This window comes from Parasteatoda tepidariorum, chromosome 10 (assembly GCF_043381705.1).
Source record: "Parasteatoda tepidariorum isolate YZ-2023 chromosome 10, CAS_Ptep_4.0, whole genome shotgun sequence".
NCBI lineage: Eukaryota > Metazoa > Arthropoda > Arachnida > Araneae > Theridiidae > Parasteatoda > Parasteatoda tepidariorum.
Window position 1 is genome coordinate 7,672,239 of NC_092213.1, and position 12,584 is coordinate 7,684,822.

At 31.5% G+C, this 12,584-nt stretch overlaps 1 protein-coding gene across 3 annotated transcripts in view; it reads right to left on the bottom strand.

The window, feature by feature from the left end:
- Positions 1–380: 380 nt before the first annotated feature.
- LOC107448032 (uncharacterized) overlaps positions 381–12,584 on the bottom strand; it is a 49,735-nt gene continuing 37,531 nt past the window's right edge. For 2 of the 3 annotated variants that reach the window (XM_016063123.3, XM_071186351.1), the window contains exon 2: positions 5,626–9,327. In XM_016063123.3, the coding sequence (XP_015918609.2) occupies positions 8,658–9,327 (670 nt within the window). In that variant the 3' untranslated portion in view covers positions 5,626–8,657. Of the gene's footprint in view, positions 2,638–5,625; positions 9,328–12,584 lie in introns of those variants that run through there. The other variant, XM_071186352.1, reaches the window with a different exon arrangement.

Here is a 12,584-nt window from a genome sequence, read left to right on the forward strand (position 1 = left end):
AAGTTCTCGAGATATGACGAAATATGCAAGAAGTAAAAGTTACGTTAAGGGGTTCAAACTTTGGATCGCTCTCCTGACCAAACTATGGGGACACTATTTCCCCGATTGCGGATACCCCCCTATATTTTGGGGGTAAGAAACTTAACTCCATTTAAAAAAAGTATGTTTCTATTTAGAGAAAGTACGTTTTTGTGTGTTATTTCCCAACTTAAAATATCATCTCCACTAATTAATTGTTCTATTTGAAGTCACCCCCTTGAACCAGTAAGAATGTATATCCTGGAAAGTAAAAATTCGATTAGATAAAAAATTATTCGGGGGGGGGGTCCGTTTTTGTTTTTATTTCGAGAACTGTACACTCGTTTGTACAAACACAGACAAAATAACAACCAGATTTATTTCAAAAGCTTTAAATCACAATACATCAAACAAATTACTACAGAAAAAAATAAATAAAATAAAATACAACTTGGCCATCAAAGCAAATAAGAAGGTGGTTTTTATAAGAAATACATAAAAAAAATGAGTCAGCATATGAATGAAGTACGCTATTGTGATTTCAAAATTAATCTTGAATTCTGCAGTCCGAGTATTTCAAAAAATTGATATTTTATGTTCCAATTTTTATTTATTAACAAAGCTTGCATTTGAAAATTTGTGACTCAATTCAACTCTTGAATTCTATTTAACAAAGGGCTGCTTTGGTTTTATTTTTATTAACATCATTTACTAAAAACTTAAACCTATAGACTATATATTAGATGCTTCAAAATCTCATGGCCAAAATGAAAAGGAGAAGAGACAAAAAATATCAAATAGGAATGCAGAATTGCAAATGCTATCCGGAAGGGCAAGATTACAAATCAACGAGATCTAACTCTTCAATTCTAAGCTGTCTCCCTATTAGAATACCTTTATTATACCTTTACCTATTTATTATACCTTTACCTATTTATTATACCTTTACTTATTTATTATACCTTTACCTATTTATTATACCTTTATCTATTTATTATACTTTTATACCTTAACCTATTTATTATACTTTTACCTACTTCCATACCTTTTTACGAAAAGAGATAGCTAAGAGATCCAAATCGGTATTTTTCCAGTAATAAGTAAAGTCTACAGAATTTTTTTTTCTTTTTCAGAATATGAAAATCAAAAATAAAGAATTACATTATTATTATCTTCCTAATAATATATGTATGTAAATATTATGTTTCTAGTGACAAAATGCACAGAAAAGCATACCGGTGCTTCGAGTTGTATTTATTTTTATATTATTATATCCATTCCTTCTCCTTCCAATAGTTGGAATAATTTTTTGTCCCAGGGGAGATTACTAATTTTAAATAACTTAGGAAAAAAAAATTTCAAAGTAGGAAAAAATTTCAATGGTCTTTACGCTATAAACATCATTGTAAGGAATACCGAGAAATGCAAAATTAGCTTATAAACATCATTGCAGGAAATACCGGGCAACGGTCCTTAAAGTTTTGAAAGGAATACCGGTCAAGTGTACGTCGAGCAACAGCTTTTTGTTCTAAATATCAGTGATGAGAATCCATTGCATTTCCTTCATTTATAAACCTGTCAAAGAAAGGTAACGATTCATGCCAAATATTGTGGCAATTTGGAATTGAAGGACATGCACTGCAAGCTTGTAATCTTGCACCAGAGATTACTAGATGAAGCTGTAAATTATAAGCATATTTTAGAAGATGTACCGTGAATATAATCTATACAATATAATACGTTACGGAGTATGGCAATCTTTTTTTAGCATCTCTTGCAGTACTTAGATCACAAATGTGTGACTGTGAGAAAATGCAGTATAAATAAAATAATTAAGAAAATGGCTTTTGTTTATTGCACTTGCTTGTACATTACTTATAGTTTGAAACCCTCTTCAGGGCTTTGGATGGTATTTGCGATTTCATGTTTCTATGGAATTTTTCAATTCATTTTGTATACCAGGAATTGCCCCAGCATTTTGGCCTTGTTAAATCGAAAGCACCCTACCCAGAAATGGATTGCTTAAAAATGGGCAAAGGTATGTACGATCTGTAAATATTTACTTGCTGTATTCTATCTTATTCAACTAACTTCTCTCTCTCTAAAAGAACAATATCCTCAGGGTTCAGAATTTTCCGTCTGGGATCCATCTCAAATTCCATGGAAACTTCATCCCCGTATTCGTCTTCAACGCTCGTGTCGAGTCGAGGTTTCAAATCTGCATCAGAATCTTCACCCCTCTCTTCTTTTTCATCGTCTGTATCCTTTGGAGGTATCTTTGGCAAGTCCTTGGAATCGTCGATCGGTTTCTTTCTAAATCTTTTAAAAAGTGGGAGGTACTGCCTGGCTTTGTCCATAAAAACAGACCATCTATCCCTTAATGGCTTGAGGTTGAATTCGATACCAACAGACCCCCCTTGGAGGGCGTTGTCCAGATGTTGGTGAAGACTTCGCCCTGTCTGTTTTCCATAATCATCTCCTGGTGGTTTAGAATAAATTCGAATCTGCCTGGGTTTTACGACATGCTCGACTTTAGTAAAATCGTAATCAGTTTCTTCAGATTGAATAGCCCAAGTGAAGTGGATGCATACGAAAAGAACTATAACACAAATGTTCAATCTAAAAAAGAGATAAATAAATAAATGATAAAAATTTAATCTCAGAATTAAATAGAAGAAAATGATTTTGAAAGTTCTTTTAATGATAATGAGATAAACAAAAAGTGGTGTTGTGATTACGTTTCGTGATTCTGATTACGAATTGACGGTTTTCAATCATTTTTTTACTGGAAAACGTTTTCAGTAAAAATAACTACTCTTTGCTGCAAATTTATGCGACAGAACACAACTTTTCCTCCCGAAATTATGGTTTAAGTACAAAAAGGTTAAGAACGATGGCGCCACAAGTACCTTCAAGCGATCTTTCCTTTATTTCGCCCTTCGATTACGACATGTGATTGTGGTTGACGTTTAGAAATTATTATGATTTGATTTTGATGTATTAAATCATTTCGAAAAATTGTGATAATTAACAAGCTTAATTTTTGCAGTGCCATCTATTTGGAAAATTTTTAACAAAAAACTGGAACTCCCAGATATAGCATTTATGCCTTACCACTTGAATTTTCCATTACTTGAATTTTCCATTGCATATTGATAATTTACTATTATCAATATGCAATAACTGGATTCGAATCCCAACAATGGCTGGTTGATACGAATTCCGCATCTGGCTCGCACCGACCACAATGCTGACGAAAATATCCTTAGTGGTAGACGGATCATGGGTTATAACTTATAACCCTCTCGCCCTGAGGCTAATTGTGGGAGGTTTTTGTTGTTTTCCTCTCTGTGTAACGCAAATGCGTGTTAGTTCCATCAAACAAAGCACTCCACGAAGGCAAATTTCCCCTAATACTTGATCCCAGACTTACCTTGTCTTCTGGATTGGATTCAAAATTAGTAATCGCGAACTCTAAATTGAGTTAGCAGTTCAAAAACGGTTATAAAATGAAATAAAATAAATAGAGTAATGGAGAAATAGAAGAGATCAAATCAGTGACAAAACAAGCCAAATCGATCGATAAGGAAACAAATTAAATCAGACAATGATAAAACAATCAAATTCAGACAATGATGAAATAAATAAGCAATGAAGAAACAAATGAAATTAAATCACATAAAATAGAAAAGGAAACATAAAAATATAATTTGACTCAAAATCCAAGATGGCGTAGGTTGTAATAACCACTAACGAGACGAAGTTAAAGTGACCTACTTTCTTTGTGAATATCGGGTCTGCAATATTTTAGTTCATTGGAGAGTGCATTATCTCAAAACTTTTAAGCTCATTTTTCTTGGGCGAATAAAACGGCTGATCTTAAATTTTCTCATAATCAAAGTGTATAAAGAATTCATTAAAGATTCTTTAATGAATTCTTTATACACTTTAAACTCATCTTCAAATCAGCCAACAAGGAGTCTTAATTCTTCTCGAAAACTGAAAATCTAAAATTTGTGGTAAATATGATCAAGGTAATCAAGAAAAATCGATAAACTGCTATTAATGGTAAAACGTTTAGTTGTAGGTATTCAACGTCAAACGATTTTAATGCGCAATAAAAAACAAAATAACAAGATATAATTATAAAAATTGATTTCTCCCCTCCATTTTTGATAGTGTGTTTTTTTTTTCTTCCTTTTTTTATGTTCGCACGAATATTTTCGGATGGCTCAATTTTTTTTTCTTTCACTTTTTTTAGTAACCTCATAAGAAAAATGATTTTAGAAAAATAATGAAAGTTTTGTGAATATCAGCGATTTATAGTAAAAATTCGATTTATAGTAAAATGAATTTTAGGGTCTTAATTTCCTCTTCATGAAAAAAAAGATTTATTTTACTCTATAAAATTTCAAATTTCGTTGTTCCATTGAAAAAAAATTCACATAATCCCTCATATAAACGATTACAAAATTATGTGCATTAGGTTTATTTAATTTTAAACTCTTCTTATTAAGGTTTTAAAAATTTCAATGTATTAAAATTTACACGCTAAAAAAATATACGTAATAAATACCAATAAGAATTTTCACAATTCAGTTAAAATGCACTTTTTGTTGAATTAGTTAAAAATCTTCGAAGTAATAACTTTACTGTGCATAGTAATAATTTCACAGCATAGTTATAGTTTTTGTGTATTTCTAAATCGCAAGATTACTTAATTATATATTAAAAATGATAAATGAATGCAATAAAAATGGGAGAAAAGATTTTGAAAATGAATTAAGTAGTTCCACAGAAAATATATATTAAATAATGACATAAAATTATTTTTAAAAGTAAATTAATAATGAATGAATGAAATGAAGGATCAAAATTAAATAATGAATACAAGATATGCGATTTAAAATGAGTACAATAACAGTAAGAAAAATAAAATTTCGAAAAAGTGATTTGATAGTTTCTGAGAAAAACTAGACGAGGTGCAACATTTGACTCATGAAAGACAATCATAAGGCCAGAATAATCTGGTCGGTAGGGCACTGGGCCCATGTCCGAGAGTTCGTGAGTTCGAACCCCGAAGACTCCCCGTGCAGTAAATAGAGACTGATGCACGTTAAATCTGTCGAGTCGCAAAGTCATCCATGTTCTTATAACAAATCAATTCCTCTGGGGGTACTGGATTGGAGATCGATCGTTCTCTGATTCAGGCGAAAAATTACGATATGTGGATGAATGAATGGATGTATGAATGGGTCCACCCTATAAACCGGCAGTGACGTGTGTGTGGCTGAAGACGAGTTCTTGACTGTAAATAGCGCCACTGAAAAAGAAGAAACGCACCCTCTGCCTTAAATTTGCTCGGTTTCACCATCAGGCTTGTTAGTGTGGCAAGTGACACTAGAAACAACAACAACAAGACAATCATGAAAATAGGATTTTTTTTAGTTAAGATGTAATTTATAGCTGAAGGAAATAATTTTTATTGTATATAAGTATATTTTAAAAAAATATTTTGTCAGGTATGTATTTTCATCCTTGCTGTTAATACTACAGTTTTTATAAAAATTTTATTGTTAGTTTTCATTAAAAAGATAAACAGCAGTATTATTTAAAAAAACACTTTATTGAAAATATAAATATAAAAGTCTTCAGCTTAACAGACATTTCCTGACATTGATGTAAATGTGTAAAATATAGTTACAAGAAACAAATAGTGAAAACAAAATTCGAATTCCATAAATAAGCGAAAATGGTAAAACTTTTGCGACATTTTTTTTCTTACTAAAATAATAAACATTCTTTAAAAAGGGCATATTTTTTCAAATTTTAATAAAATTTTTAAATTTTTTTTTATGTTGCACCATTTGTTGCAAAAGATTTCATAAGCTCTCTTTGAGATATTTTAAAAACACTTTAACCTAATTTCCCATAATAAACTCCCATTTCCCTAATATTAGCTTATTTATAATCACATATATCAACTTTTTTATCATTGTTGGCTCTTCTCATTTAAAGTAAATTAAAATTACGTAATTTTTTCTTTTTATGATTTTTTCTTACATTCAAATAACATTTGAGCATAAAAAACATTTAATAATCAAAATCTTACTTTTCTTCTCGAGATAAACATCTAAAAATTGTTTCACAATTTATGCAATTTTGATATAGTTTGAGATACATCGCTTTATTATTTGAAGAAGCTTAAAAAGAATAGGATTATAAAAGCATTCGAAATTTTAACATCACCTGAAATTCAATACGGAGAAATAACAAAACTAAATATTATTCGCAGTCAACGTTGGCCCACCTAATATACGGCTCCCCTGAAAGAGTGGCTGACAAATTTGCCCTTCTGCCTGTCTGTATCTGCCAAATCTGCCTGTATTAACAAAAGTTTATTACCCATGTGGGCATTGGAAAAAAATATCTCGCATACTGATTTAGATTTTTTTTAAAAATTTTTGCCATAATTGAAAGATCATTAAAATCACTTATCTTTCAAATAAAAATAATAAAACTTGGCAGTATAGTAGTGTGTATAGTATACAGTGGCTATCATAGTAATATCCTGGTAATATAATTCTCCTGGTAATATCCTTCATCTTAAATTATAAAAATACTACATAAAATAATTCAGGAAAATTTTAAACAAATAAAAAAAGTACGAAATGATAATATTTGCTTTAAAAATACTAATATGTTTATAAGATACATTTATAAGATTAATACAAACAATCGTAATAAAATTAATTGACCAAATTATTTTATGCAAAAATTAAATATTCATATTCATAAAATTTTAGTTCACATTTAGGTTCTTTTCGGGTAGCAAGAAAATTCCGGTATTTTTTTATTCTATTTACTTTTATGTGGTTAAAAAAATTAATAAAATGAAAAACAAAAATAGTTGGCGAAGGTCTACATTTTTTGGAGACTTTTACACTTACACTTGCGTTCGGCTAACCGAAAAGTAAGCACAATTCTGTACAGCATGTCATACTGCATGTAAAACTCTTCCTTACTAAAATACCAACTCAAAAAGAAAAAGCATTTTTTTCTTTTTTTGTCAGAACTGGAAGAAAATTTCATAAAAATTTGTTTTATTTTTAAGAATTTTAACTAGATATAAGCATTAATATGCTGATTGTAGATAGTTTTTAAACATTAGAAGTAAATAAAGAACCTTTCACAGATACTAGTAGAAATTTAATTTCAGTGGAATTAGGGGAGAAATTCAGTTTTTGATATATGTCGTACTGGTCAGTATCAAAACATACACCATGAAGTACTTTTAAAAACTGATAGCAGCTTTTTCATAAAGTTGCTAGAAACGCTAACATTTACCAAAATAACACCCGGATGTGGAGAGGATATTATTATCGACTGGGTCAATCAAATAATTTTATCGAACTCTCCTCTGTTGCTTGGAAACGGAAAGAAATTTCATAAAATTTCTTTTGAAGAGAACATAATTAGGGAAAATTTCTCCTAAACAATGCACAAAATGCTCACATGCTAAACTTTCTTCAAATTGACAAATATTTTTTTAGTTGTTTCAAGTATTTTAAGAATTCAACTAGGTAAACATTTTTTAAAAAAGAGGTTTTCAAAGCCCTTTGCTTACGTTCTTATGATCAAACAGCTCAATAGATCTAGAGATCAATGATTTTAGACAAGAGGCGATTTAAAAGTTTAGAATAATAAATTTCGAATCTAACCTTCAATCCATAATATACCAAAGAATTATTGATTTGCAGACACATCACCCTTTGATACTTTTGATTTTAAGGGAAATGTTCGAAATAAAAATTTCGCATATATATATCTGTATCTATTATCCTATAAACAAAACGAATAAGTTAAGAAGCTATAAGAACTTTGAAAAATTGCTACTTTTATTTTATGTTTTGAAAGTGCTATATCTTATTTATAAACAGATGTCGGTTTGACAGAAAAAAAGTTAACTACTTACTAATGTTTCCAATCATATTAAATCAATCATAATTTGTGTTTCCAAATGCAATTGTCTCAGAGCTTAGATTTTAAAATCGGTAATTGACCTACAACTCAAACAATTCTTAATTATAATCTTGGAAGAATAGCTTTGAATTAGCGTTAGAAATTCCTTGAAAATCAATCAATAACTTTTCGAATTATACTGATCATAAATTTTTAGATAATTACTTTTACAGTTTCCATATACGATGGATTTTTAATAATGTCTAATCTAAATTGAAATAAAAAATTACATAAATTTTTTGAAAGTCTGGAAGTATAAGTAACTCATCAAAATATCTTTGGAAAAACAATTATTTCTGATAATTACTCACTGATACAACACGCGCGCGCTTGCTTGAAAAAATTAAAAACTTAATTTAAATCAAAAATCTCTTTTTATTTCCTAAACTTAAGGAATTTGTGAACAATGTGCACATTGTCCACAAATTTATGCGTGTCTAAATGTTTTTTTAGTGTCACTGAATTTAAATTGAAATAAAAATTACATAAATTTTCTGAACGTCCGGAAGTTCAAAGTAACCTATCAAAACATCTTTGGCAAACCAATTCTTACTGATGATTAGTCACTGATACAACACGAAAGTTATAAAAATTAATTTAAATCCAAAATCTCTTTCTTATTTTCTAAGCACATTGTTCACAGATTTATCAAAACTCGCGGATTTTTTAGTGTTGCCGAACCTAATTTGGAAAGGTTTCGCATTGGACATAAATTTCACCGGAACGTGGTAAATTTTGGAATTGAGGAAGTGTCTCTTTGGTCTTGGCTTCACTCTAGGATTGATGATTTCTTCATAAGGAATGTCTGGATCATCTTCAGGATCTTCTCCAATATCTTCCCAAGAAGGTCCTTCTGGTACGGGTTTTTCAGGATTTTCTGGCATCCAGTCCTTCTCATGTTCATCATTATCCCAGTTTCCTCCTTTGGGGGGATCGTAGGGTTCTGGAGGAGGTGTCTGATGTTCTGGTTGACCTACCTCTGGTTTTCCACCTGGAATAATCTTTTTGGCGTGTTCTATTATTCCATGGACAGGTGCTAAAGGTCTAAATTCGATTCCGATGGAACCCCCATGGATTACGTTGCCAACGTGACCTAAAATGCCAGGACCTGTCTGTTTGGGGGCGTCCTCCTTAGCTGGTTTTGAAAAAATGCTAATGATCCGTGGTCTGTTGCTCAGAAAAAGAGGTAAGGTTTTTTGGGGTTCTTCTTCGTCGCTGTCTGAAGCGATTTTGAAGGCTGCGGCGATGTTGGCGAAGAATACGATGTTAGCAAGTATGAATACACACCTGTAAAGTAAAATAGAAATATTGTTAAGTCTTATTTACAGCTAAATTATATACGTATGTATGAAAAAATTTTCAAAAAGAAGCAAAGTAGAGAGTGCTAATAGCATAGATTTATTAAGTAAGGTAAATGAAAAAACGTATGCAAAAGAAAAACGTCTAGAGTACGCAAAGCATTAAAACTAAAGTAACTTCCAAATTCCGAAATTTTTTGTTTCTATTTCATATATATTCTATGCGCAACACAGGACCCATCGTGAGACACGGTTCCCATTGGATCACCGAAGTAAAGGGCCACTGGATGCGGTGAGTGAACGGATAGATGACTACTTTGATCAGTCTGCGAAGGAACCAAGAATGCACGGAATCGGTTCTCGTTAAAGTGTTACATCGTAAAATGCTGGACTTAACAAACCTCGTTAGCGTGAGTTTCTTTTAACGTGAACTAATTTTCAATTCCCCGTCAAATTGTATACGGATATAATATTTTAAAGTACTCTAACAGGCTTAACTTGAAATATATTTTAAGGTCAACTTGAATTTTATTGTCTTCGGAAAATTTTGTATTTATAATGTGCACAGATTATTTTTTCCCGAAAGACTGACCATTCACAGTTCGATTAGAGCAGGTTTTTTAAATGATTTGTTATGCTGTTGATAATTGCAACATTATAGCAGTCAAAATGGGGAGGGAGCATTACAGGAAACAACATAAGTCTTTATGCACTCCGGTGGTTTCCAAACTGGGGGCGATTGCCCTCAAGTGTACGATTTCTCCCCTCAATGAAACGATGAGTTTAAAAAAAAAGAAGAAAAAAAATTATAAAAGCCTAGCGAATATTGAAATTGAAAATTTATATGAAACCAATGATTCAGAGTTCAAACAAATCATTACTTATTTTTAAAAAATAATAAAATAAATGAATAAAAAAAGGTACAAAGGTTTCTCGTCATACTTTGGGTTAAGCAAAGATCTTTCGTCAAGATTCTCTCAGAACAAAGAAATAGGTTCAACATTCGCTTGAAAGCTGGCCTGTTATGAACATTCATGCTTTCTCTGAAAGCACCAGGAAGTCTTTGTAAAGATGAACAAAAGAGTTTTCAAATTTTAATTATTTAGTTTTAATTATAAATAATTATTTAATTATCATTTTAATTAATTTTACGTAAGAAAAAGTATGCACTTCTGTTTTAATTATTTTCCTTCAAAGATTTTATCTTTTTTAACAAAGAAAGAAAAAAAACCGTAAAGCATTACATTTTCACATTTTTTTCAATTCAGTATTATTGAAGCTTATAGCGACTACAAGTCCTGTTTCTTTTGTGCAAAAAAAGGGGAGAGATCAGGGGTGTGAATGTAAAGAAACTCTTAGTAATAACAACCCATATGAATCTATTGTTCTATATGAGTAATCATTTCTCCCATGCTCTCTCATATGTTGTTTTAAGAAATTAGTATTGCTGAATGGCATCTCTACAGTTGAAGACGAGGGGAAGTAGAATTTTTCTTAAATTTTACTCGCGAATACTTTGGTTTGCTTTTCTCTTGTGAATGCTTACGAAGCAATTAAAACTCTTCGTTCTTTTGTAATGTAAAATGAAAATTCAAACCATTATTATTATTATTATTTATTTATTTATTTTTTGTATTACATAAAGATCCAAGAGTAAGTACACTTTTTGAATTTCCCCGGAACTATAAGAAAAAATTTCTTCCCTTATAACTAGACAGCGGATAATATGCAATTGCAAACGTGCATATGCAATTGCATATTTTAGCACTTTTTGCCATTTGTGCATATAAATGCATAAAAAGGTATATTTGCTCTTATAAATGCATATTTTTCTGCATTTTATGGCTTTTCCCTCCTAAATCCATATCACTATTCTTTTTATGTTAGCATAAGAAACGCTTTAAATTTTGTTTTGTCGTTCTTTATCACCTGAAAGGGTCAGCTGGATTGATGTTGCTGGGGGTGATTGCAATCACGTGAAAAAGATGTAGAAATGAGGTGTGTGTCGGAAAGGGGGGTACAAAGGGCCCACCCAAACAGACATTCGTCATAGAAACCTCAGAAAGGGATGGTCAGATATTCTATGAAGGGATGTCTTTTCCTGGAATAAATAATTGTCAATCTGTGTGGGAAAAATAAGGCTTCTGTGGTAGGTAGAAAATGACCTCCCTTTCCTGTGATTGATTAGTTAAAAGGTGGAGTGAATACATCTGTGGAAAAATGGATAATATTCCTACTCGACCACATCTTCTAGCAAGCAAATCCCTTGAAAAAGTCAATCATTCAACCATAGCAAGGTTTGTCAATGATTCCATCAGATTATTATGGCCTGATGGAGATGGTTCTGAAGATGTTTTGATTTTTGTCAGTGATGCCGTTCCGTATATAATCAAATCTGCAGCAGCACTGGAAATTTTTTATCCCAGAATGCTTCATATTACATGTTTGGCTCATGCTGTTCACAGACTGGCTAAGACTGTTCGAGAAGTATTCTCCTCTGTGAATGATTTAATTTCTAGTATCAAGAAAATTTTTCTCAAGGCAGCTGTGCGCATAAAATTGTATAAAGAAATGTATCCTGATTTGCCCTTACCTTCACAGCCTGTGATAGCTAGGTGGGGTACATGGATTGAAGCTGCACGTTTTTACGCTAATAATTTTGATGCAATAAAGTCAGTTGTAGATGCAATTGACAGTTCCTGTGCTTCCTCAGTTTATGTCACTAACGAATTACTACAGGATATCTCTTTGCAGAAGGACTTGCCCATAATTGACACTCACTTTTCTTTCTTAAGTGGAGCAATAACAAAGCTCGAAACACGAGGTCTTCCCCTGGCTGAGGCCATATCCGAAATTGAAAAAAATTCAACAGTGCATTAATGCTCTTCCAGACTCAGTTGGGAAGAAAGTAAAAGAAAAATGGTGTTTCGTTCAAAACAAAAATTCGGGTTTTGCAGCAGTGAAGAAGATAAATGATTTTCTTAATGGAAACGGAACTGAACTTCCAGAGAAAGTAAAACCAATGAGTACGAAATTGTACAAGTTTTGTCCAATAACATCGGTTGACGTGGAGAGGTCATTTTCTGCTTTCAAAATGATCTTTGATGACCGACGACATCAATTCACCCTTGAAAATTTGGAAAAACACTTAGTTGTGTATTGCAACAAAAATTATTCAGTTTAATAAAATCTTTCCGGAAAATGCGATGATTTTTCTTCTCTCATTTATCATACTTCAGTTTTAGG